The sequence below is a fragment of the Mus caroli genome, unplaced genomic scaffold (genome assembly GCF_978045245.1).
Source record: "Mus caroli unplaced genomic scaffold, Mus_caroli_1 scaffold_18, whole genome shotgun sequence".
In the NCBI taxonomy this organism is placed as follows: domain Eukaryota; kingdom Metazoa; phylum Chordata; class Mammalia; order Rodentia; family Muridae; genus Mus; species Mus caroli.
This window is the reverse complement of record NW_028227273.1, coordinates 27,261,199-27,288,977: the sequence shown is the minus strand read 5'-3', so window position 1 is coordinate 27,288,977 and position 27,779 is coordinate 27,261,199. Positions and strand designations below refer to the sequence as shown.

The 27,779-nt window shown below is 45.5% G+C and overlaps 1 protein-coding gene across 1 annotated transcript in view; it reads left to right on the top strand.

The window, feature by feature from the left end:
- The first annotated feature begins 7,034 nt into the window (after window positions 1-7,034).
- Lama1 (laminin subunit alpha 1) overlaps window positions 7,035-27,779 on the top strand; it is a 128,318-nt gene continuing 107,573 nt past the window's right edge. Inside the window, exon 1 of the mRNA XM_021186178.3 lies at window positions 7,035-7,183. Coding sequence (XP_021041837.1) covers window positions 7,102-7,183 — 82 coding nt within the window. The 5' untranslated portion in view covers window positions 7,035-7,101. The remainder of the gene's footprint in view (window positions 7,184-27,779) is intronic.

Genomic DNA, 27,779 nt, shown 5'->3' with positions numbered 1-27,779 from the left:
AGCTGTCATCCTGTACTCAGAGTGTGTCAGGAAGACTGAATCTCCTGAGCTTCAGCACAGGCACAGGCACGGTCAGCTTCAGTACATGGGACACATCAGAAACAATCCATTTTCTTCTCTGAGACCTGAGTCTAGAGAGGACTGATACTACACTCACCCCTAGTAACAGGCTTTCTACACCTTCATCCGTGGGTGAAAGGAGAAAGAGCAGTTTAGCTGCATTGTTGAGGTCCAGATTCAGTGGAGAGAAATAGAAGATACCCAATGTCAACCTTTGACCTCCAAATGTGCACTCATGGTCAACCATATGTGCAGACAAACATGAGCAGCACACATGTGTACATGTATGCACCGACAGGTGCTATTTGGATTCTGACCCGCAATTTACAGCTCTGTTCTCCCTTTGTCACTTCCTGCTCCTACTAGAAAGACAAAGGGTTTTGATGTATTTCCTGTCACTACCTTGGGCTCAGAGTGTGAGATCAGCCAGCCAACCTGTGCCTGGTTCTTCAGGGGGTGAACCTTGAGCTAATGAAACAAAGACACAACAAGCGTAAGAAGAGCAAACAGCTCCCACTGCTGCTGTCTGCTTTCGCCATCTGGCTTTGGGGGATGACCTTGGCTGAGAATTCTTCAGCCAAATGCTTATAATGTCTGGATTCCTGTTTGCTTTCTAAGCCCTCAGCCCCGGGTTCTTGTGGCTTGCTTGATCTGCCTCTTCCTCCCTGTTCTGCTGTTTCTCAGAAAGACTTGGCCTGTTTCATGAAGTCAACACCAATTGTAACTCAGAATACGATACTTCATAGGTTACATTGCTGGCTGTCACCTTAGGAATAGTTTTGTATTTGTATGCATGCATCTTTCTTTCTTTCTTTCTTTCTTTCTTTCTTTCTTTCTTTCTTTCTTTCTTTCTTTCTTTCTTTCATCATCTATCTATCTATCTATCTATCTATCTATCTATCTATCTATCTACCATTTATTCATAAGATCCTCATATGTAGCCAAGGCTGTCCTGTAACTTTCTACAGAGCCCAGGCTGGCCTCAAATTTCTATTTCCTCTTCCTCAACCTCAGGAGGGCTGGGATTCTGGCATGCCCACGCTACTACATCTGGCTTAATCTTGGAGCTTTTATAGTGCTTGGAGACAGCTTATATAATATGTTTAGCATAGCCCAGGATAGCAAAGACACATCTACAGCAATGAACATTATTTTTACTTCAGCAAATATTAACTTTCAGGCACCATGGGTGATATGAAGACAATCAAGTAAGAAGAAGCTGAGTTCCTTGGGTAATAACAAAGCTACATCAATAAAAGCAGCAGGACACTTGCAACAGAGCTCGTATTTCAAAGTGTGTTGCTGACCCCAAGGAGCAAGTGGTTGGCATTCCAGAAGAGTCAGAAGGGTGTCTTAGGGGAGAAGATGTTTGGTTTTGGCTTCAAGGATAAGTAGAAATCATAGGCCAGTAAAAGAAGAGTAGAGCTCACAGACATGAAGGGCAGGTGAGCTGAGAAAGGATGAGGTTGTCTGGGGGGAATGTGGACAATTTAGAACAGGTAATGCGGTGTGGAAGTGGGTCTAAAGGGCCACGGACAAGACCATGGGTTGAAAGGGAAGCAGTCCGCATGGTTCTCTCTCCACATTCAGCAACTTGATGCTGTTTGTCCAGGTGGGGTTCTAGAGATATTTAAGCAGAACATGGCAGGTGTTTCCATTTTCTAGTATCTTCTTTGACTTAAAGTTTTTATTGTAGATATCTTTCACTTCTGTGAATTATCAGAACAACAACAACAACAAAAGAATAGATTGCAAAATATTATTTTATGATTCAGTATCTAGTAGCCATGTCATTTCTCCTGTGGTTAGTCTCGGGAAGAGATGACAGTTAAGTTTAACATTTTATTTACATAGTGTGAATGTTCATGTGGGGGTCAGGGGACCTCATTGGGGAGTTATTTCCTTCTGCCCTGTGGGGCTTGGTGATAGAATTTAAGCTGCCAGGTTTGTGGCAGGTTCTGTTCCCTGCTGAGTCTTAGAAGTGTGAAAGTGAATACTGTGGTGTGCACCTTTAAGTCCTAGCACTTTGGAGGTTGAGGCAGGTGAGTTCAAGGTCAGCCTGGTCTACATAGTTACACCGGATCACTGATGGATTGTAAGCCCCTGGACTCACAATTGGATTTTTTGATGGCTTCTGGCTAAAAGGCTCTCAGAGAATCAAAAGTTCTAGAATGTTTGTCTTTACCAGGAATAAATGGAAGAAGTGTGATGCCTTCTAAGAGTCTCTTCCAACAAAGTAGCAGATAATAATGACACAATGTCATGCCAGGATGAACCTTTCCTAGGCGGAATTCTCTGATATTCCAGATACTTTGTACCCAGGCATACATTTCCAGTGTGCTGCTGCTATTGCAAGCTTTGATAGTCCAGTTGAAGGGTTTTATTGTTCCAGACACCCCAGCAGGCAGAGATGTCCTGCAGAGTCCAGGGGACAAATGCTGTTTACACGTCCCTATGAACAGCTGTCTTGAACCCCATCAATTTGGCTTCCTTTTCCTCTATAAAAGAAAAAACACAAACCATGTTTCCTAATGACCAATTCCCTGCCAATTTTTTTTAACTTTTTGCTTTTTTTTTAATACAGCCGGTTGCTACTTTGTTGCAACATCCTTGCATACTTAGCTTTCAGAGAGGGATCTTTCTCCTTTCTCCAATCTCTCCTCCAGATCTCATTGCTTCACTCATACAAATAAGGAAGAAAATATGGATGATCTTTTTTCCTTGAGACAGGGTCTTTGCTTTGTAGACGTTGGCCTTGAGTTCGAGATCTCCCTGCTTCCTCCTCTTGAGTTCTGGGGGCCCATATCCCATCACCACACTGACAGTACTTTGTCTCTACATGTTTCCTGCTTTTTCTAAGAGCCACAGGCTGCAAGCCTGTCTGCTTCCATTACAGTTGGCATCCCTGGCCCTGCATCTTCCACACTGCTTCTAATTCAAGTGATTATGAGTGATTATGAAGAAAGGCTTGCTGGATGCCAGTCACTGTGCTAGAATTTTACACTCTGTATGTTCCCCACCCCTCCCTTCCCTCTCCCTGTATCTCAGACTCTCTGCCTCTCTCCATTGACCTTACTTTATCCTCATATTACAAGCAAGGTCACAACCTACATAATTTTTCAGAGATCCAACCAGCAAATATACAGGCTGTTGTTTGTTACAAGCAGGGTGTGATGTGTGTGTGTGTGACTTTCCACTATGCTTTCTCTCATTTAAAATTCATGTTTATTTCTGCTTAAATACAATTTGTATACTATACTCTGGGAACTAAAACATATAAGATAAAATCTTTTTAAATCTCTTAAGAAATAACAAATCATAAGAAAGAAACCAGATGGTCCATTACATCCCCTATGGAGGTAGATGGAAGAAAGATAATCTAAAGTGTATAAGGGCTCCATTTCAAGACACACACACACACACACACACAAAGTTGAGGAAAGAGAAGAAGAGATCAAGAAAACACTGAGTTTAGTCACCTTAAAGGAAAATCTCAGTGATCCACAGGTCAAGCCACAGAGGGGGCCAGAGTGGGAGGAAGATGGGGTAGGGCCAGGTTGTGCAAATTAAGTATTCTTCTGGTAGCCTCAGCTCCAAGAAAGGAGGGACAATTATCAAAAAGTATGTAGGTGTGGTTAGACCATCCTATAGAAATCCAGGACAATAGAGACTATGGGTGTGTGGTTAGATCATCCTGCAGATGCCCAGGACAATGGAGAGGCTCTGATATATCTGGGAAAGCATTCTCTAAGAGTTACTGTCAAAGACAAGGTCTAAATGGATTTCAGGGAAGCATCCTTGTTAGATAATGGAGTCCTGGGCTAGGCAGGGCAGGAGAACCTGCTGACCTCGCGTTTGTGCTAACCTAGATCTGTTCTCTTGCAAATAAATGGAAAAAAATTAATTTAAAGGGGGTGGGGGTTGGGATTTAGCTCAGTGATAAGAGTGCTTGCCTAACAAGCACAAATCCCTGGGTTCAGTCCTCAGCTCTGAGAAATAAAATAAAATAAATGGAATTTTAAAGTGTAAAAATTGTTCTGAGAGTAAAGCAAAATTAAGATAGAATTCATGAGGCAAAGCTGGGGTACAATGACGTAATAGCATGCAGGATGCTGTGACATAGCCTCAGCACTCAGTGATGCTGTGATATAACTCCATCCACATGGAATGCTGAAACAAGATGAGTTTTGTAAGTTCACTTTGAGGCAAGCCTGGACTATGTAGTGTTCAAAGCTGGCCAGGTCTACCTGGCAAAACCCTAGTCTCAGAAATAAAGAAAAAGAAAAAAGAAAGAAAGAGAAAGAAAGGAAAGAGAAAAGGAAAAAAGAAAGAAAGAGAAAGCAAGCAAAGCAAAGAACAACAAAAACAAACAAATCAAACCCCCAAAACAAAACAAAACCCCGAAACGCCAACCTCTGAGGCAAAGAAAAGTTGTGGGTAGTATCTGAAAATCTAGATACAGAGAAAATTTGTTTGTTTTTTGGTTTAAAAAAAAAAAACCACTGGTGAGGGATAAATCTATAAATGGAAACGTAATTAAAGGGAAGCAATTCTGAACAAGTCAGAAAGAAGTGCACCTAAGTAGAGGCTGAGACCTCGGGTATGGCTCAGCTCGTATTTTTCCCCTTTGGAAAATGATTCTCATAGAGCAGCTATCTCATTATTTAATTAAGCCTAATGCATCTGTGCTTTTAATTGTAAGATGGATCATCTGCTAGAAAACATGGGGCATTATTCTTGCTCACTGCATAGGGAGAGCCTGGCCACTATAGTTATGACAAAGCACAGAGAGGTGAGGGACCTTGTAAAAGGCCTCTGCAGCAGCCTGCACTTGGATAGTTGAGCCACATGACTGTCCAGGCAGCAAGATGGTTCCTCTGCTGTCTGTGTCCTACAGGAGCGGTCTGTCACTGTGCAGGATGGAAAAGAGACAGGACCACTGTGCAGGATGGAAAAGAGACAGGACTAGTGTCTGGTCCAAGCAGTGGAGTTCGGAGGCTCTCAGAAAAGGCAGACGTTTTATTAAACTCATTTTTCACCCTGAGCAGGTCTCCACACTCTCCGAAGCCCTGGAGGCAATTTAGGTATTTGTCAAGCAGAGTGAGGAGTGGAAAACTCTGTCCTGTGAACTTTCATAAGACATTTGGGATGAAGATATTTTGACCATTCCATTTTATCTGTGCGCTGTTGTGAAATTTTCTTTTGCTGAAACAGTCCTGCTTGATTCTGAGCTGCGATTGTTAAGTCATGACCTGTGGCTCCTGATGCTTCCGATCTGCGATCTGCGATCTGCGATCTGCAGGTGATGACTGTTCTCCTGCCCGTAACTCCAGCACCAGGTGTGACTGACCTGCAGGCTGTATTTGGGGAGCTGTCTGGACCTTGGAGCCCTCTTACATTGAGTAGTGTGGTGACAATACAGGAAACTGGGTGAGAAATCAGACCTGAGCTCTAGCCCCACACTAAACACAAGCAGGTACGACAGGCCTGAACTTACTTCCTGGTCTCTCCCAGGAGCGTCTCTAACTGCCCCTCTTAGAGAAAATCACGGACATGAATGAATGTTCTTTACGATGCCCTGTGCGTGTATCTAACATAAAAGCAAGGCAGTTATTTAGATGCAAAAACAGTTGTGATGTTCTAAATGTTTAACGCTTGAGTAATTATTTTTAGATGCTTGCTTTACCCCTCATCACTCACTTGCCATTTAGGTATTCATTTTAATATTTAAGTAGTTAAGAACATCTGACTTTAACCTTTAGTGATGTGTTGAGTGGCATTACTGAACCACAGTGGATTTTTTCCCCGTGTGTGTGATAATTTCGCCTGTGCTAACTACCCACCACATGCATACTCAGTTCACGCAGAGGTCAAGAGAGGGTGTTGTATCCTTGGAACTGGAGTTACAGAAGCTTGTGAGCCTGAATTGAGCCCTGATCTCTGCAAGAGCAGCAAGTGCTCTAAGCCCCTAAACCCTCTCTTGCAGCCCCCAGTGTACCTGCTTAAAGGGCCAAGCGCTACAGGTTTGTTTTGTACTTCCTGTTAACAAATAATACCCAACTATTCTCATTAGAATTTACTCATTACGTGGTTAAAGGACCTGTGCTTAGAGAAACCAGGAATTGGTAGAGTTTTCAAAGTGATGTAGACAAACTGAATAGAAATGACCTCCTCCTATGAAAGAGAAAACGGCACAGGGTATCCTGAGAAACATCATGGTGTGTGTGCATAATGTGGAAATGCGTTATGAATACTTTTGCGAGGAAACTAAACTAAAACTTTCTCAGGTTTAAAACGAGTTTTTCCAAAATGAACGTTGAGACTTGGAGACTACCCTTATACTTAAGTCCCTGCAACAATCTGAGCTTTCCCTAGGCAAACAAGTTAGAAAACAAATTGCTACCCATTTTCTGAAGGGGGCTGGCAAACAAACAAACAAAATTAAAACACAACCACACAAACCAAAAACACTGAGAGTGTCCTGTGCAGGAACAGACAGGGTATAGGGTCCCGCAAGAATGGACTGTGACCTGACTATATTTCTACAGCCGGGGATTGGCCAAGACTGCACAGTTCCAACAGGCAGAAAAGGGTCAACAGGGCAAATACTTTCTTGGAATCCACCCTCCAGGGTCAGGCTTAACAGAAACTCGCTTCTCCCCGGCCCCTGTCTCTCCACCTTCCTCTCTTCTCTATTGGACCCTGAATGCTCACCCCAACTGGAGTGGAGGGTCAGAGTACCACCCAGGAGAGGCACCCCGCCACCACCACCATGGGCAGGACAGATACCTTGGGAAGAGACCCCTAGGAAGGACTCGGCAAGGCGGGGCTCCCCCTGGAGGACAGACCTAGGCGCAGCGGGGCGCCTTTGGGGGAGGTCCCGGGTAGGACAGGGGCGGGGCGCGGCCAGGCAGGCGGGGGTGTGTCCGAAGGGCCTGCGCACCAGGCCAGGGTCGAGCTGGGAAGAGCACACTCGCGCAGTGCCTGTGAGCGAGCACGGGCGAGACCTTCCCCAGGAGCGCAGGGAGCGGCGGCGACAACATGCGCGGCAGCGGCACGGGAGCCGCGCTCCTGGTGCTCCTGGCCTCGGTGCTCTGGGTCACCGTGCGGAGCCAGCAGAGAGGTGAGCTCCGCGGCGGGAACACCGGTGACCCGCCGACTGGCGAGCGGGAGCGTGCGGGCGCAGGGGACAAAGCGCGGCGCTCGGGGCTGTGGATGGGCGCACGCACCCTGGCGCAGCGCGGACCTGCTGCGGGCCGCACGGGGCTGCAGGGACTCCAGCGGAAGCCGCCTCCCTGAGGACGCTGGCTGCTCCCTGGAGCTCTAGGCTCTGGTTTCCTCTGACTCCAGGGGTCACCTGCTTTCTAGCTTAGCGGGACCTTGAGATCCAGGAGTACAGTGGGTGGCAAGAGTGGAGCGTCCGGCACGTGAGAAGGGACACTAACTCCGTACCCAACGCCTGAGTGGCTGCGGACTGGCCGGAGACCGCCGGGTTGGTTGATTGTATGCAGCGTTCCCGGAATGAATGGGAACGGAGTTCTCTGGCATTCACTTCATTGTCCTGTGTTGCAGAGAGAGACCATGGAAGGAGAAAGGCCGGCTCCTCTGGGGCACTAGCATCCAGGGTGGTCTAGCGGGAAAAGACTGATGGAGAAGGGGTTCCAAGGTCAGCTGTCCTGGGCAACTGGGACCCGCATATGGCGTCCAGGACACAAATTTGTTCTCTCAAGTGTGCTCTTTGTGTACTCTGTAAAGTGAGCAAATAGACTCCCCACGCGTGTTTAAATCATGCGCTCTACGTGTGGCGTAAGGGGTTAGAAAGGTCGGACAGTGAGTGTGTCGTCTCTCCTTGGAATCAGTAGCTTTCTTTACAAGGTTGAGAACAGAAGCCAACCCGAAGTGAATTTCCAGTGGGCACTAGAGATGGGAGGTGGAGGGACAGAGAATATACCATGCCACCCAGAGTTATCTGCAAGCCCCTGCTAGATGGTCACAAATGTTTGTCGAAAACGTCTCAATGTATGCAACAAGTGACATTGAGTGTGTTCCCACAGATTGCTCTCCAGGAGCACAAGTTAAAAGTAGGAGGCCGAACTCGAAATGCCCTCGTGGGAAAAATGTGTGTTTGGGCATTGTGCAGAGCCGTGAGCTGTGCAGGCTATGAGCATCCCATTCATTCATGCATTCATGATGAAAGCGCTGGACCGAGCTGGAAACGCAGCTTTGAATAGCCCGGCGGCTGCTCAGCTCAGGAGCGGGGGCTGGGAGAGGGGAATTTACATAGTTATCAGGGAAAGAAAAGAGCCAGCCTTTGGGAGGGAAGCCTTTGACGCTGAGAGCCCAACTCCTGCCTGTGAGGTTGCTGAAAGTGACCAAATCAGGGTTCTCACAGGGTGGAGAAAGCAGCTTGCCTCAGTTTATTGTTTCAAGACATTGAAAGTCTTAGACTGAGGAGATGCTCTGAATGCCTTCCGTTCCCCTGAGGGCTGGGTGCTTGGCCTGGGTGGTTATGAATGGTGTTTGGAGAAAGTGGACTGCGTGGGGCTTTCCTGCTTTGAGACACTGCAGAAAAGCTACGTCAGGCAGGGCCTTTGAATCGCTCCTATCTAGTCTATATTTGCCAACCCACAGCTTTCCTAATGAGTATCCTGGAAAGTTTTGTTCCCTGTATGGCTGATGAAATGGCATGATTCTCTCTCTCTCTCTGTCTCTGTCTCTGTCTCTGTCTCTGTCTCTGTCTCTGTCTCTGTCTCTGTCTCTGTCTCTCTCTCTCTCTCTCTCTCTCTCTCTGTGTGTGTGTGTGTGTATACTAGCCTGGATCTCATGATGTTGCCCTGGTTGGTCTTGAATTATGAGTTTAAGTCATTCCCCTGCCTCAGCCTTCAGAGTACAAGCACGTGACTACACCTAGTGGGGTGTTTACAATTTTGAAACTGATCATGGATCTAAAAGCATTTGATCATTAGCTGTTCCTATTATTCCGCGGGGATTGCTTTACTAACAATGTCTGACTCCTGGGCTGAAATGTAACCTTTAAAGTGAAATGTCCTCTAAGTATTGGATAAGAAGGGTTGTTTCCAGGACTGTGGGTATGTATGGCTTTGTGGTAGAGCATTTGTCCAGCCTGTACATTCAAACTCTACCTAGCACAGCCCAAAGAAAAATCCAAGCTGCTGTGTTTCTTAAAATGACATGCTAAGTTCACAGCTGATTATTTCAATTGGAAAACATCTAAGAGCAGAACGCTCAATTTGGTAAGTGGCGTGTTAAGTTCTAGCAGGTAATTAGTCAAATGGAGTTCCTTTTCTGTAGCCTGCTTTTCTTTTTTCTTTTTTTTTTTTTTTCTTTTTTTTGGTTTTTCGAGACAGGGTTTCTCTTGTAGCCTTGGCTGTCCTGGAACTCACTTTGTAGACCAGGCTGGCCTCGAACTCAGAAATCCGCCTGCCTCTGCCTCCCGAGTGCTGGGATTAAAGGCGTGCGCCACCACGCCCGGCGCCTGCTTTTCTAAGTGCAGGGTAGTAAGGTGTTACTGTACCAGTTAGACAGTAGAGTCTCCATATTAAGACACCTCTGCCCTCTCCCCACAAAGCCTGCACTCCCACCTTGCTTTTGCCTGTTTCCTAGACATTATGTATGAGATCTGCCTTTGTAGTTACTCAGTATGTGTAGTGAGCACACTAAGGCCAGAAAGGTGTGAAGTGGACAGAGTGTCCTGTGTAGCTCTTAGGAAGTGTGCTATTTCCTAAGCTTGGAAGATGAAGTGTGCATGTAGCTTACGTACTTCATTGTAACGATGCTCAAAGCTCCAGGTTGTTCATGAGGCCCTGTGGATGCTCTTTATCACTTACAGCAAATTCTCTGGGAAGCAATGCAAGCAACACCTTCCACCTCCAGGTACCTAGCTCTGTAGCGTCATAGGCCACTATCCGTGGTAAATTACTGATGTTCTCTGTGGCTGAGTTTCAATATTAGTAAAATACGAGTAGTAATCATGTCTTCCAGGAAGGTACATTCATGGTTAACTGGGCTAATGTAGAAAAAGGTTTCCAAAGTGCATGAAATACAGCTAGGCTGTGATAAACATTGTATAGGATGATGATGATGATGTTGTTGTTGTTGATGATGATGATGATTCACAGTGTTATGTGGGGAAGGCCCTTTCCCAAACCATATTGTCTCTACACTGTTAAAAAAAAATCGAAGTCTATATTTGGAGTTAAATTGCATTAGGTTCGGCTGCTCAAATGTGTCACTTTGGTTAGCCTTGACTTTGTTCCTTAACCTTCGTGGGGGCCAATCTTTCATCCTCAGTGGAAAGACTAGCTTAAGAACACTTGCCTTCTCTACTTGGATTTTCCCTCCACTTCCTTGTGGTATTATTGGATGTTCTCGGGTTGACTTTCTGGGTACACAAGAAAGCACACTTCTTCTATGTTATGACCCCACCTCTCCTTATTCCCTGCCTAGGACCACCTTACGAACTCAAATTGTTCCCCCATCCCCTCACTTTCAGGGTGTCCACAAATGCCACCATGGTGCTGTATCCCACTGGGGTAAGCCCAGGAAGCTGGAATGCACCCCGGCCTACTGTCTCACAGCTGAGGGTCTTGGGCAAACCTATACCCGCTCACTGCTCACCAGTGTCTACGCACACAGACTGAAAAATGCTCCCCCAGTCTGCAGTTTGGGTGCTAGAGACCTGAAAGCCTTCCATACCCTCTGCCCCAAACTCCAGGGTTACAAAAACGCACTTAAGGATGTATAGAAAAAAGGCCGGTGATGGAGTCCACCATTGCCTTTCAAGACAGCCACCGCCTGCTGTTTCTCGGCTGTCCTTCCAGCACCAGGTCTCTCCTTGGAATGTTTGAGCACGAGCTGTTTGTGAAAGTTATTTCTTTGGTAGGATCGATGATGGTTTGTAGTTAAAGCATGGCTAACGGAGGAGACACATGAACCACACCATGACACTGCCCACCCCGTATGAGCTACCTCCGTGTACCTCCAGCAGTTTTTGATATTCCCTTTACTAATGTGTGCTCTTTTACAGTGGTGACCTTTTATCTTAACCCATCTTGGACAGACAGGTGTTATCAGACAGGGCTTTCTATACCTTTTAAATTCTAAGACAGGATTGTTGTTTTATAACAATGCTAACAGTGCTGTTCAAAGGGCTGTTTATTCTTCCTTTTTTTTCCCCCTTCATTTGTACATAGGGAATGGATGGGCATATTTGAGGCTACTTCTGGCACAGAGAAAGGAAGTCCTGGCATGATTCAGTTTGACCGTTAAGGGTACATATTAGTAAGTTCTCAGACGCGATGATGTCACTGCTACTCCACGGCAGACACCGAGTAACTCAGCTCTTTCAGAAGTTATTGTTAATGAATCAAGTCTGAGTCTTCACTGTGAGTCCTAACAGTAATGGAAGGCAAACAGCAAAACCTCGACAGCATAGGCCTGAGTTGAAGTCTTTGTTAGCTCTGCTCTTCAGGAGTGTGTGGATGAGCTAGACACACCTTGGGCTCCCAAGGCAGATAGACACAGCTTATTTACACACTTGTAAGGGACTTTTTTTTTTCAACCCGCTTCTTTTCCAATATAATAATAGACATTCCCCCAGACAAGCAAGTAATCAATGCATGGCAAAATTAATGAGCAGGAAAAAATCTCCTTCCTAGAAGTTTAGTTAAGGTCATGAACTTTGGTTCTGTTGGAGCATGCCCGTCAGGTAGCTACTCAGTATAAAGCACCGCACACCAGCTGGGTTCATTGCATTCCCCCCACCCCCTTTATATGAGGGGGTGACAGTCAGTGCTCACAGTAAGTGTTTAATAATAAATAGCACAGAGCCCTTCCACTTGGTCTTTGTTTTGTCAAGGCCGGGTCAGGAGCGCTTGCTTTCTCTCTCGGGTTAACTGGTTCCCACTCTTGCGGTGAGGGGCAGGGGGAGGGCACAGACAATGGGAGCAGTGTGGAGCTTAGTGGACGATAACATTCTTGTCTAGGTAAGCGTTTATCTCCAAGTGTTAACTCAGAAACAGTGGCGGAGGCGTGCCACCGCATTATCAGCATCGTGATTTTGGATTGTGTGCACGTTAAAAAAAAAAGCCATTCATTTGAAGTTTCAATCCTTCATTCCAGAAGTTATCTGTGCTGTCTGATCTGCTGACTCAGCGGGCGGTAAATTCTTGTATCTCTTCAATCTCTAGTGGTAATATCACCTTTAGATCAGTGGCGATTTATAGACAGGCCAGCTTTTCTTATTCCTGAAGGTATTTCCTGAAATTATTTTTTCCCCACAGTTCCATAATTTCCTGCCAGAACCTTAAGCAATTCTCTGCAATCATAAAGATGTTAAAGGACACATTGAAAATTGAATAGATAATTTTTAATTTACAAAAAGAAAAAAAAAGGACATTCCGGGCCACAGAGGTATCTCAGTGGATGAAGTGCATGCTGCCCACCCCCCCACCTGATGACCGGAGTCCCATCCTTGGAACTCACATGATGGAAGGAGAGAACCAGTAAGTTGCACGTGTGCTATGATAACACGCATGTGCATCCATCCGTGAACATGCACACACATGCACGTATAATAACCATGATGCTGGTTGCAAGGAATCACCAGGAAATGTCTTACACCCTTTTGATAACAGGTAGAACTTATAAGAACTGGTGACTGTCTCAGGTCCAGATGAAGAGATTCTCCCTTCGCAGCATCCCTGCTTTCTAGCCATTCCTGCCATCTTTCTTTCCTTACCACTCTGGTTGAACTATGCTTTCCTGGTTTTTTTGGTTTTTTTATGCCATTGATCCAACTTGTTTTTCTAAAGTTTTATTTCTTTCTTCATTAAACTCGTCCCCCCCGCCCCACGTCTGCCTTTTCTGTTTTCATTAGAAATAGCCATTAGCTGCCTGAATTATTTATCAGCCAGGTGATCTAGTGTCATGCCACAGTTAGACTCATCCTGCTAAATTAACCACCCACTGTCACCATATGCCCTCTCCCCTGCTTCTTGAGCTTCATCTCTTGCCTCCCTGCTGTGACCCCCATACTCTGTCTAAATTCAGCCCCAACCACCAGCCTTATCCTAGCATGACACCCTGCCTCCGAGTCAGGGTTGTTTCTGTCTGCTGCACAGCTGTTGAGAATCCCCTCACCTGAGCTGCAGTCCAGGGCCCAACCTCAGCCCATCCCTACGTTTACAGCCTGCAGCTCACTGCCTTACAGCTTGGGTCGACTGCCTCATCTCTAAATCTGTACTGGATTCTGTGCTAAATTGGGGTTCCCAATACAGTCACAGTTCTTCTCTGGGACACTTTTGGGTGGTTTACCCAGAATGCCATTAGCCAGAGTAAAAAGAGAAAGGACGTTTTTCTTACACTTCTGAGTGTTTCATAATACATATGGAAAATCACAGAGTCCTGGCTCTTGGGTCAGTGGAAGTGAACAACAGTAACACCCATTGTACTCCAGCATGCAGGTAAAGAGTTAGATGACCATAGGCACTTCCTAAATCCAGTTGTGCCTTTTGTTAGATGTCCCTTGGGTTCTTAGTACTAAAGGGATGGGGGGAGGAAGCGAGAACTAACTTCCCATGGAAGACAGTTGTTAGCCGAGGTAAATTAATCACAGGGCGAGTTGTTCTCTTAAGATGAAACCTCTGTGGAACTTAGCTCCAATTAAAGCCTAAGTCCACTTTATATGATCCATTCTCAGAGGAAACTGGCAATGACTAGCACAGAAAAGATGTCGGTGACCCCCATAGCAAGGGTGGGCGTGACGGTTTGAGGCCTCCAGTGCTGGAGTTGCAGATGAGCCTTCAGCGTTTCAAAGCCAACAAGGAGAATGGGATCCTCTCGAAATGTCGGTCAAACTCTGAGCTTACACGATTTCAGGGATCAGACGAGATGTGGTACACATTCCAAAGAGAGGGATGCTCACTGTACCACCTGGGGGACCTGAAAAGAAGCCTGCTCTTGAACGAAGTAGAAAGCCTAAGCTTCAAGGCCAAACCATCTAGCAAGCCACTCATGGGTTCAGGATGTTTAAAGATACGTACATCTCCAGAGATGGCACAGAAAACCCATCCCTGGCTCCTACATGGCCATCTCAGCCCTGTGCCTGACTCCTAGAGCTTTCTAGATTTGCTTTGACCCAATAGATAGGAGGCAGAGTTTATGGATCAAACGTTCTTATTGGCTTTGATACTCAGAGGCACTGGAACCTCTTTCATCCATCATCAGTTCTGCCCTCTGAGGTTTCTAGTTTAAATATTTGTTTCCAGAAAAATCTCCGTCACTTCTCTGATCTTCTGTACTGTCTCTGTGTCCTGGGCATGGGTAGCATTCGTCTCCCAATTCTGAAAATCCCTAATCTATTCTGTTTTAGTCTAGCATTTCTTTGTTTTTGAAGGCCATGCTTCTCTGATTCCTTACCACTCTCTCTACCCCAGGCTTTACAGAAAGCGGATGTTCAGTCGAGAAGTTCCGAATGGGTGGTTTCAAAAGTTCTGTTTTTGGGAATTGCTTCCACTTTTCTGTAAGGAATAAACAGTTTCTTGCTTGGCTTTGTGTTTTGAAACTGGGTCTTGCATTTTTGTCTGTGCTGGTCTTGAATTTCTGAGCTGAAGTGATCCTCCTGCCTCAGCTTCCCAAGAAGCAGGACTGCAGGTGCAAAACTTAATAACTTCCTTAAGAGCAGAACAATACTCCGTATGGGGCTGCTGTCATTTCTATTCTGCTTGCTTGTTTCTTTTTCTGTGTCTTATTCCTTCATACCTGTGTCCTTGCATGGAGGTCATGTTGGAGCTATGTGATGCAGCACATCTTGGAGGTTTTGTGTCCTAGCTAGTTTTATGTCAATTTGACAGATGCTAGAGTCGTCTGAAAAGAGGGAATCTCAATTGGAAAAAAAATTGCCTCTATAAATCTAGCTGTAAGGTATATTCTTAATGAATGATTGATGGGAGTGGGCAGCCCTTAGTGGGCTATGCTAGCCCTGGTCTGGTGGCCCTAGGTGCTTATCTGAAAGCAGCTTGCGCAAGCCATGATGAGCAAGCCAGTAAGCAGCACCCCTCCATGGTCTCTGCAGGTTCCAGCCTGCTTGTGTTCCTGTCCCGACTTCCTTCTTCGATGAACAGTGATATTGAAGTGTAAGCCAAAGACATCCTTTCCTCCCCGACTTTCTTTGGTCATGGTGTTTCATCACAGTGATAGCAACCCTAAGACACAGTTCCCTGCTGCCTTCTTTGCTGTTTGTGAATCAACAGCTGCGAGGACATTTCTCTTGATCTATCTGGATTTGCTTTCGAGCCTGTGAGGCTCAAAAGTGTATGCTGTTTCTGTAACATAATTTTCAAGGAAGGAGTTGAGGGACTGAGTCCCAGGTAGACTTGCCATTCAGGTTTCATAGTTGGCTCTTGCCTGCAGGCTGTGTCCCGTGTCTCTATTTCCTTCTCCTTGAAGAACTCAGAGCTGCAGGCTCTTTGGGTGCCAGGAGAGCATTTTTGAACAGTTTCATACAAGTTCCCCTCTTCAGTTTCCACATAAGACTTTAATAACACAGATCCCCAGGTCCTAACTCGGGGATTATAATGTATTTGGTCTGAGATGGGACCTAGTCATTTCATTTTTAAAAGACTCCCTTAGCTGATTGGGCTGTGCCACCAAGATTAAAAACCACCCAGTGAACTTGCTGTGTGGCACATGCAGTAGCAGGGGGTAGGCATCCTGGACCTGTAGAGACCTCTTACTCTTTGGTGGGGCGAATGTGTCTGTGTTGCCTTTGTTCCTGGTGGGCTGCTCTTTTTTGTTGTTGCTCCTGTGTTTAAGCAAGCTGAGTTCCAGCTTGGCTTGACTGACTCAGCAAAGTCCTGATTTCAAAAATACTTTTGATCAAGTCACAAGGTCCCTCGTGTTCTGGGATAAGATCTGGGGGGTACTGTAAGGGACTGATGGATCGACTCCAGCAGAATTTATTAAATACATTCCACATTCCAGTTCTTTTCTCTTTTTTGCCTCGTGTCCCTTCTTTCCTGTCTTTTGTTTTGTTTTGATTTTTGTTTTTTTCAAGACAGGGTTTCTCTGTGTAGCCCTGGCTGTCCTGGAACTCACTCTGTAGACCAGGCTGGCCTCGAACTCAGAAATCCGCCTGCTTCTGCTTCCCAAGTGCTGGGATTAAAGACGTGCGCCACCACTGCCCGGCTTCTGTTTATCATTCTAATACCTCGTCTAGCACCCAGCAGCGACAGTTCTGGGGGGACTGATGGACAAGAGAATGTCCCAGTGCAAACAGCAGGGTCTGGAGAGGAGTGTAGGGGACATCACTTAGACATTCAGACAGATAACATGTTTGGGACCAGGAGATCCAACCTGAATGATAGCCTCCTGGAAGATCAGGCTAGCCCAGGGTGGCTGGAACCTCTGAGTCACCCAGAGAGGCCTTGGAAAGAGAACAGGGAAGAATCTTGCTATCAGTACTGGGGCAGAGGTGACCAAGCAGTGTTGAGACCCAGGCCTGAGTTCACCATCTAGAGTAGCACACACAAATAGGAATCTCCTGGAAGGAGAAAAACTGTAAGACAAGCTTTGGCTTCTACTGGGGCTAGCAAGGACTCTCAGGCCAGCCAAGGTAGTCAAATGCAAGAGCTCCATTCAAATTCAATAAGTCTCTGACTTAGAAATAAGGTGTGGAGGGGTTGAGGAAGATACCCAGTGTAGACCTAATTCACCCGATGCGCACACATGCACAACACATGCACATACAGGCACATACACGGAATGTACAATGCATTATTCTTGCCTTCTGCTGCTATTATTTATCTGGATTATTAAATCTCCCACCCCATTCCTTCCCATGTGGGAGAGTCCTCACCCTGGGTGAATGGCCCTGCTTTTGCCCTCATACAATCTTTTGAAAACCCCCTTTGCCTTCTTCTGTCTCCTAGTTCCAGACCGTCTGGTGAAGCAGAAATTCAAGGTCTAAGACACCCAAGGGACAGCTTAGCAATTTCTCCAAAGCAGCCAGTCAGGAAATTATGGCAGCAGTTGTTTTCAATCGATAGAACATTTTGGGAATTATTTCTTAGTGCCGTCGAGTCTCACTCTACAAATCACATATTTTTCTTTGTTCATCACAGTCTTTAATTTCTCTCAGAAAGTTTCTGTCCTCTTTGGTGTATCGGTCTTAAATTTATTTCATGATATTTGTGTGTGTGTGTGTGTGTGTGTGTATGAGTGTGTGATTGAATGTATGAATGTATGTTTATGTATGTGTATATGTCTGTGAGTGTGTATTTGTGTGAATATATGTGTGTATGTGTGTTTGAATGTATGAGTATATGTGTGTGAATGTGTGTGAATGTGTTTGAATGTATGAGTGTATGTGTATATGTGTGTGTTTGAATGTATGTGTGTATGTGTGTGTTTGAATGTATGAGTATATGTATATGTATGTGGGTGAATGGGTATATATGTGTGTATGTTTTTGTGAGTGTGTGTGTGTGTGTGAGAGAGAGAGAGAGAGAAAGAGAGAGAGAGAAAGAGAGGGCATGTGTGCTTTGATACAAATGAGTGACAGACACTGTGAGTGTTTTGTGGGGAGAAGACTGAGGCTCCCCAACAGATTGTCAGAGGTCTCTGTTTATAGAATTGTCTTTGTTTTGGAGCCTTTAATATTTTGTTCTCCTAACAATAAGCGACAGATCTTTGTTTTTATGAGATCTCTCTAGTTCTTCCAAAGGTAGTCCGTCACTCAGGGGATTGCTGATTGGAACTCAGGAGTAAGTGTCTGGAGTTCTGGTTAAATAGTTCCAGAACTGCTGAAAGAGGCAAGATCTTGCAGATCATTCTGGTGAGGTTTGTGCCGAGCTTGGCAAGGCTGGTTCAACTCAGTGTCAGAGCTGGAACAAAGCCCACGAGGTCTACTCCTGTGATCTCAAAGTATCATCCCCTGGGAACTGGTTAGGCAGAGAGCCTGGTGGCCCTGCCCGGCCCACTGATTCAGCAGACCTGCAGGCGATCTGCGGACCCTAAAGCTGAGACTTCTCTTTAGCTCTCTATCCTCTGCGCAGCCACCGATCTTGTTTATGGCTGGGGAGGGTCACCTTTCGTAGTGTTCATTCTGTAAAGAGAAATCTGATCCATATGGGGGTGTCTTTCAAGTCTCTTTAAGGGGTTGCCTGAAAATGAAGAACACCAAACAGTATGTATATACTGTTTTTCCCTGTGCATGTGCTATATATTAAGTTTAATTTATAAAACAGGCTTGGCAAAAGATGAATAGCTGCCAGTGATAAAATGGAACATAGCAGCCTAAATGTAAAGTTTGAGTTGCGTAGAGGGAGAATGTGAGAGAAAGAGCTGGAGACAAGGGATCAGTTCCTGTAACATGTGTGGACATGTGTGTATGCTTATGTAGCATATATATAGCATGTGACAATGCCCCTCCAACTGAGAAAACGCAGTGTCACCGAGGCCAGAGGGAATAACACTGAGATCACAGGAAACTCTGGGAACTTTTGGCTGGAGCATCTGCCTCGCTTAGTAAGTCTGTGAGCTACGGTTCCACAGGGTGACGGCCATCTCTAAAGGCTTTCAGTTTGTAAAGTGTGTGCTGGATAAAAAAGCAGGGACAACTGGAAAGTCCAGGTACCTCTTGGGGAGACTATGGGTAGAAAGAACAGCCCATCTTAAATGCTGAATGATCTCATTGGTCACTGGCGCATGGACTCTGGAAAGGGTACCTCCCCCCTGCCCCGCACTGAAGTTGTCGCCAGGCGCCTGCATAATCACATAATTTGAGGATGCAGGGCAAAATGAATAAGGGGAGGCTTGTTTAAATTATTGAAAAGGCCAAGGCCATTCAGGCAGAACTCTGCACAGAGGGCAAGCATGCATGTGGCCACTCAGAAAGCCACCCTGGGTGCGTGCCTGCGATCACATCAGACATATTAACAATTTCAGTTATAAACAAGAGTGCAGAGGTGGAGAAAGAATGAGAAAGATGTGGCTAAGACCTGACGGGCTGTTCGAAAGGTTCATGGAGAAGTTTGGAGGACGTTGGGGCTGGCTAGAAAATGGTGAATTATCTGGGCATGGTGGCTGAGGCCTGTAGTCCAGCACTTGGGAAGTTGAGGCAGGAAGAACTGGGCTTTGAAGCTAACCCCAGGCTACAAATCACGAGTCTATCTTTTAAAAAAAAAAGTTGATTTTTTTTTCAACCAAAATTTGATGGTTTTAAGTAACAAGTGAGGTAGATTAGTGAATATAAATGATCCGAGCTGCCGGGTGGCGGTGGCAGCGCACGCCTTTAATTCCAGTACTCGGGAGGCAGAGGCAGGCAGATTTCTGAGTTTGAGGCCAGCCTGGTCTACAAAGTGAGTTCCAGGACAGCCAGGGCTACACAGGGAAACCCTGTCTCGAACCCCCCCCCCCAAAAAAAAAATCCGAGCCACACGTGCCTTAGTTTTAGTAGGAAGGGGATAGGAAATCTGTGTGTTTAACTCCAAGGCCCCAGTTGCTCTGATGTGCAAGTTGGGCTTCTTCCTCTAAGGACTTGGAAGGAGGAAGGGGTGGGCTTCCCTGCTCAGTCAGGACGGGAAGTTCGGGATTGCGGGGGTGTGCTGCTCTCTGTGAAGTAATGACTTGGATTGGGCAGGATGTTGAAATTACTGTCCTTGGCACTTCGTGATGAATGGAGTGTGTGTGTGTGTGTGTGTGTGTGTATGTGTGTGTTCTCTGCCACCAAACTTAACTTCTGAACCCAAACCCTCAACATGACCAAATACAGGCATTAAACAAACACCACGCTCGGGTGCTGAAGAGATGACCCAGCACATTTGCTGTGCAACCATAAAGACATGAGTTCGGTTCCCCGTCCTCACACGATGCCAGGTTCTGAAGCACAGGTCTGTAATCCTAGTGTTCTTAGGGCAAGGTGGGAGTGGAGATGTCAGAAGCCCCCATGGCAGCTGGCCCAGTGTGTACATAGGGACAGATGAGAAGGAGTTAGTCCAGACTGATACCCAAGGATGTCCTCTGACCTCCACACCTGTACCATAGTATGCATGTGTATACACACACACACACACACACACACACTCACACTCGCACAGAGATAAGCATACACACATGTATACATGCTAGAACATATGGGCACATACTTGCACATACATGTACACACATGTGAGCATACACAAGCACATATGTGAGTACACACAAACATGCACAGACACATGAACACATGGGAGCACACATATGGGCACATGCATACCCACAACATATGCATGCACTCACATATACACATATGGTGCCAGTTTATAAGAGAAGCCCCATTAGGGGCCCGGCGCTCACTACTGGACACTGTCTCCTACAGACAGCATTTGTGCCTAGCTTGTTTTTACCATTCGTTTATCAACAGTAAGAATCTGGCTTTGTCAAGGACACCTTGAGAGAGTTGCTATGGAAATGGGCTTTTAGCAAAGCCCTCCTCCTGCCTTTTGCTCACCACCCACTCCTGTTTCTAAGATCAAACTTCTTTTCATCGTCCCACAGGAGAGAGAAAGCAAGTCCAGCGTGCTTTGTGCTGTGCGTGTGCCGACTCCCAGAATGCTGGCCTTGGCTTTCCCCTCGTTGTGTGGATCACTTCTCTCTCTCCTTCCCTCCCTCCATCCTCCTCCTCCTCCCCTTCCTCCTCTTCTACTCCTCTTCCTCTTCTTCCTCTTCTTTCTCCTCTTCTTCCTCCTCCTCCTTCCTCTCTCTCTCTCTCCTCTCTCCTTCCTTTCTCACCTCTTCTCTCTCCTTCCTTCACTATCTTCCATGTCCCTCTTTCTTCTTTTTCTCCTTTCTTCCCCTCCTGTATCTGTTCTCTCTCGTTTTTCATCCTCTGTCTGGCTTTGGGTCCTAGAACCTCAAACCTTTTCTTTTACTAAACTCACCAGTGATTAAATTGCTTTTCTTCCAAAACCAATCCTTTGCTTTTGGAGCAGAAGAGTTTTAGTAGAGGATCTTTCTCTTTCTAGGTGGCTCTGTCCCTAGAGCTGATGCAGGTCACCTTTATTTAAGGAGGGGGGGAAGCACTCCTAAATGCGGGCTGGTCCTTTACCTGAGTCATAAAATCACTAACTAGTAACTTTTCGATATTTGTCCTTGAAAGTAAATGGCCTGATTTCCATTAGACAGGCAATACTGTCATGTTTATTTAGGCCTCGGCTTTGATGTTCAGCGTTTAAACCATGTGAAAGTACTGGTCTTTGATATACAAAGCAAGCTCATGTGGTAACAATTTAAATAATTTTTACTTTATAACGAACACAGTTATGACCACTTAACCACAGGTCTGCACTCTGGGAAGGGCACCACGGGCAGCTTCCTCCTGAGGCACAGCAGACCTGGTTGTTGACACAGTCAAGAGACAGTAAACAAGAGGATGTGCAAGGCCGTGGCTGAAGTAACAGGGTGCACTGTCCCACAGTGTGCCACATGGTTAAGTAGATGGTATGCACTCTAAAATAAATGGTAGGAAGAAATGTCGAGGGTGGTACTATGAAGACACAGACTGGCAGCAGTCATTGTAACTATCCAATAATTGCTTGTACTTAACTGTTGGCTCAGTGAGCCTGCTTAGATCAGCATCATAACCCCAGTCATAATGTGCTGGACTGTAAGATGGCCGAGTGATGGGAAGCCTCCAGGTCTGTGATACATTTGTTGTTGTTATTTTTCGAGACAAGGTTTCTCTGTGTAGCCCTGGCTGTCCTGCAACTTGCTCTGTAGACCAGGATAGCCTGGAACTCAGGGATCCACCTGTCTCTATCCCCCCAAGTGCTGGGATTGAGGGCATGAGACACCATGCACAACTCATTACACAATTTTAATGTGGTTCTAGGGGTGGGACATTCCCAGCCCTTTCTTGTGGATGTGACACGGTCAGTCTCCCTGTGCGGCCTCCAGAGCAGTAGGATCACAGGAGCGTGCCAGCATCACCCAAGTATGCCACCATGCCCAGCTTTCCAACACAGTCTACGCTATTACCAGCTTATACGCGGCTCTGGTGTTGCTGTAAATGTTATTCCGAAGCCCACAGCTGTGCTCAGAACAGAAGTTTTTCTAACAACAAACTCACATTGGGACAAACCCTGGTTGTGTTTCCAGGAAAAGAAACAGAGGAATTAAAAGCGCATCTTACAAGGAGACCTGCCTGGCATCCATCATGCAGATAAACCATGAAGCCTGCGCGCAACGTGCAGTGTCAGGGTGCTGTGGTGGCAAGGCAGGGTTTCATTGCCAGTCATTTTGTTCTGTCACAGCAAACATTAGTCTCAGACTCATTCCTTCGCCTCTAATCAGACAGTTTCATTCTTGGCCACTTTGATGTTAAAAAGTCACTCCACGTCAGCAGTTCTCTAAGACGCACTCTGCACTGGACCCGGGGAGTTAGTAAAGTGTTTCTGGTGAAAGCATGAGGGCCCAGGTTCAGATCCCCAGTTGCCGCACAAAAGGCAAGATGGGGCTTGGCACACACCTGTCATTCCACTACTGCTGGGGCAGGGTGGAGACAGACAGGGTCGAGGTCTCACTAATCCTGTGAGATCCAGGCTCAGTGGTCTTAAAAGTGAGGAAGGCAGGCCATATCAACCTTTGCTTGCATGTGTAGACCCCCTCCACATGCACACAAACACACAAGCATGTTCACACACATGTACACACACACACACACACACACACACACACCCCAAAAGAACTTCTGCTTCATCACTATTTCTAGCCAGGTGTATGTGTGTGTGTGAAGGTGCTTGTGTGTTTGCGCTTGTGTGTGTAAATTGAGGAGTAAGTGACAGCCCTTAAGTGACTTCACTCTTACTAATACGCTGTTGAAAGCATACAGGGAATGTTGACAGTGTGGCGTGTGAGCAAGTGGCTTTGCTCTGGTGTCTGTTACACACCAGTGAGCTCCTCTTCACCTCACTGTGGGCGTGTGGCCTGTGGTCTTGTCAAGTTTTCTTTAGGACTTTTATCTTGATGCTGAGGCTGCTTGGTCCACATCACTGGCACAGAGGTTTAGCTTTTCAACACACTTTCATCATACACAGGCGCATCTCTACTGTTCTCTTGAGGAACAATAATCGACTTAGCATGACTTCTGACCAGCTTGTGATTATCCTGGAGTACAGGCATGGGATGTGTTTCTATAAATAACTTCAGTGTAACCCTCACCCCATCATCTCTCCTTGAGACCCACCTGGCCTGGGACAGTGAGCCTGTGTTAGACATTCTTAAAATATGTCCAAATATCTTTTATTGTTAATGATAAATTCTGTTACTTTATGCAGTGCTCACTCCTCCATTTTCTTATAAATTGTTCATTATTTTGTACATTAGCAAAGATGATAGGGATGGGGCCAATTGGGCTTCCTGTCAGCAATTGAAGTTGCACTTGCGGCTGAGCTATCCTGAGCAAAATACCTCTGGTTCCAACAGGCTGACGGACAGAACAGCCAAGTATGTCTTAGATAGCTATGCAAAGCGTCGCAGCTGAGTGTCCAACTCTTGAAGGCACAACGCCAGGGCCGTCAGAAACAAATGCTCACAAACCTGGATGAACCACTATACCCTGGCCAGACGAGAAGCACGCCCCCTAGTGGAGAAAAACATGAACCTTTATGACTGCAATTGATCCAAAACAAATGGCTGTGTTTTGTGAAATACACAAAAGAGTCTGCCATGGTATGAAGAAGATAAGGATGGATGAGTGGATGGATAGACAGACAGGTGGACAAACAGACAGACAGACAGGAAATGCTCAGGTCACCTTAAAAACTACTTGTCAAGTCTTCAAGGCAGTGTCTTGGACCCCAGTGTGAGTGGTGTAGAAGCTGGGAGCCTTCTTTCTTATCTCTGGGTTCTGCAGTGAATTTGTAGACGTATCCTGGGTAATTGAGAGATGAAGCAAGAAAGCACTTCATAAATGAAGATTAAAAATGGTTTTGAATTCTTAAAAAAATCACAAGCTTTAATTTGGGAACTTGAATTATTCTCTCAGATTTTTCTGAGATTTGAATCAGTGACTTAGACTTTTGTGAAAGTGGCCTTTGTTTTCCAAAAGGAAGGGCGGGCGCTATGCCAGTCTAAACCATTTAATTATTCAACTGTATAAAACATTCCTAATCTTTTGTTTTATTCTAGGAAAAGGTTATCTGAACATATTACCAGGTTCCTCTAAATAGGAATTTCAGGTCCTCTTCTTTGTGGATGGTCACATTGATTTTTTTTTATTATAGATTAGATAAGTACAGCATTGTGTGGAACTCAAAACCTTTTTCTCCCCAAGATAGAAATGCATAGTTGTACACACTTGTGCACAATACACATGTGCACATACTTGCACACATGTGCATGCTTGCACACACTCTCACTTTGAGGGCCTGAAGGACTGACTCTGAATTGTTTGAGAAGATTCCGTGAAGAAGGCGCTGTGATGAGCTCAGTCAATATTTGAAGATACATTAAGATGTGAAGACACTGTACAGGGAAGAACTCAGGAGCTTCTAATAATAAATTATTAAACTACTAGAAATGTCTGGGACAAAGCTATGGTAATTGCATAATATTACTTTTTGTCTATAGGTTGGTGGCAATTGCTTTTAACCTAATCTTAGTCAGGGGACTTTCCACTCCAGCAGCCCGGCCCTGAAGGGCCTTCTAGGGGGCCAGGTGTGCTCGGGCTGTGAAGAAAGGGGCCGAAACAGGAGCAGCCAGCAAGTGGGGACGCATGTGTTTCATGCTCGGAAGGGTTTGGTATAACCAAGTTTCTCGGTGGTGATGAAATGCATAGGCATGTAACTTGTTCTGCAGTGTGTCCTGAAGGGGAGGAAAAAGGGGTTACTATTGCAATAGAAATAGCTGAAGGAAATTACTTTCCCAACAAAATGTAGAGTCTAACTTATTAGGCATATGGTGCACTTGACATCCACCTTGACTGCTTCTATGCAAAGCCAGCCTTCCTTCTCCGTAGGCCTGAGTGGATTTCCTACCCTTTCCTCTAGCCATTTGATGTTCACAAGGTCAGTTGCCCTGGGTTGAAGTAGTTCTTGAATACCAGACTTGAAGATGACTCAGTGGCTGGAGAGAACTTCAAACATACATATAAACAAATATCAAATTCCTACTCAAATTGTTTTCTCCAGTCTCTAATGCTGGCTGTCTTTAGTCTTCAAAGATGTGACAAAACGCAATATGGAATGCGATTTAGTCTATAAGGTGGAATTAAAGCATGCTATGTGAGGAGTAGTTTTTAGCCACTCTCAGGCCCTGGATCCGTTGACTTGAGTGCTCCCATGATAGTCAAACTGCTGGGTAATTCTAATTCATGTGCAAAGACTCTCTGAAAGACTTATGTTTTGAAAAATATATTTTTGTTAATTCTTTGAAAATGTCGTGCAATGTATTTTGAACATTCTCACCACCCTTCCACTCCTCCCACGCCTTCCCACCTACCTTCAAGAGTGCTTCTTTCTCTACCAAGTCTAGTTTGTGTTGTCCAGCTAGTCTTAAGATTAAAGCCTGCTCAGGGGTGTGGTCAGCCTATGGGGGGGACACGTCATTAAAAACAAACAAACAGGAGAGGTATTGCAGGATCCTCCAGTAGTACTATGTTCAATTTTCTGAGGAACCGCCAGACTGATTTCCAGAGTGGTTGTACAAGCTTGCAATCCCACCAACAATGGAGGAGTGTTCCTCTTTCTTTACATTCTCACCAGCATCTGCTGTCACCTGAATTTTTGATCTTAGCCATTCTGACTGGTGTGAGATGGAATCTCAGGGTTGTTTTGATTTCCATTTCTCCAGAAGATGTTCCAACTAGTAAGAAAGACACATGCTCCACTATGTTCATAGCAGCCTTATTTATAATAGCCAGAAGCTGAAAAGAACCCAGATGCCCCTCAACAGAGAGGAATGGATACAAAAAATGTGGTACATTTACACAATGGAGTACTACTCAGCTATTAAAAAGAATGAATTTATGAAATTCCTAGGCAAATGGTTGGACCTGGAGGGCATCATCCTGAGTGAGGTAACCCAATCACAAAAGAACTCAAATGATATGTACTCACTGATAAGTGGATATTAGCCCAGAAACTTAGAATACCCAAGATATAAATTTACAATTTGCAAAACACATGAAACTCAAGAAGAACGAAGACCAAAGTGTGGACACTTTGCTCCTTCTTAGAATTGGGAACAAAACACCCATGGAAGGAGTTACAGAGACAAAGTTTGGAGCTGAGACAAAAGGATGGACTATCTAGAGACTGCCATATCCAGGGATCCATCCCATAATTACCCTCCAAACACTGACACCATTGCATACACCAGCAAGATTTTGCTGAAAGGACCCAGATATAGCTGTCTCTTGTAAGACTATGCTGGGGCCTAGCAAACACAGAAGTGGATGCTCACAGTCAGCTATTGGATGGATCACAGGGCCCCCAATGGAGGAGCTAGAGAAAGTACCCAAGGAGCTAAAGAGATCTGCAACCCTGTAGGTGCAACAACAATATGAACTAACCAGTACCCTGAAGCTCTTGACTCTAGCTGCATATGTATCAGAAGATGGCCTAGTCGGCCATCACTGGAAAGAGAGGCCCATTGGACATGCAAACTTTATATGCCCCAGTACAGGGGAACGCCAGGGCCAAAAAGTGGGAGTGGATGGGTAGGGGAGTGGGGGGGGGAGGGTATGGGGGACTTTTGGAATAGCATTGGAAATGTAAGTGAGGAAATACCTAATAAAAAATATAAAAACAAACAAACAAACAAACAGCAGCAGCAAATAACTGGCTGTCTTCTTACAGCAGGCCCAGGGTAGATTGATTTTTGCAAACCAGCAACTCTGTCATGAGAACCAATTTTGTTTTATGACTTAAATTTCTAAATTTTTATGTAAAACACCATAGGAAATATTAGGTCGTAGTCAAAGATCAAAGAAATTAAAGGCAAGGATTCCTTCTATAGAATTAATGCAATTGAATGTTATTAAATTGAACATAAACATTTTAGAAATAATGCTGATCCTGTGTGTGTGTGTGTGTGCGTGTGTGTGCACTTGTGTGTGTGTGTGTGAGTATGCGTTTGTGCATGTGCATGTGTGCGCGTGTGTGTGTGCGTGCGTGTGTGTGTGTGTGCACGTGTGTGTGTGCATATGCGTGTGTGTGCATGTGTGTGTGTGTGTGTGTGTGTGTAGGGCTGAGGATGTGCTAGGCAAATAAATGCTCGACCACTGAGCCCCATCCCCAGACCTGACTAAGTTATTTACAAGGAGCATATGACAGTCTGTGATCCGGGAAGTTCAGAATCTGTAGAATCGGGAGCTCAGCAGCAGGCTAAGCTCCTCGCAGGACTGTTTACACGGTCCCTTCCTGCAGGTTTCCTCCTCCACCGCGTGCACACTGTAATTTCTGGATCTTTCTAGCCTCTTTGCTGCGATTAGCCCCTCTATCAAGATAAAGTTAAATCTCAGAAGAACCCTCATGGGAAGCCTGCCCTCAGAATTGTGCAAACACTGCTTCTGAATGCTTGGAACCTGCCACGAGTCCAGCTGCTTAGAGATAAAAATCATCAAGACAAAAAGACTGGACAAAGGCAGAGATTATCTGTGTGGGGGAGAATTGTGAAATTTGGATCTCTGTGTTCTGAAGTTTTCTTCACACAAGAAAACA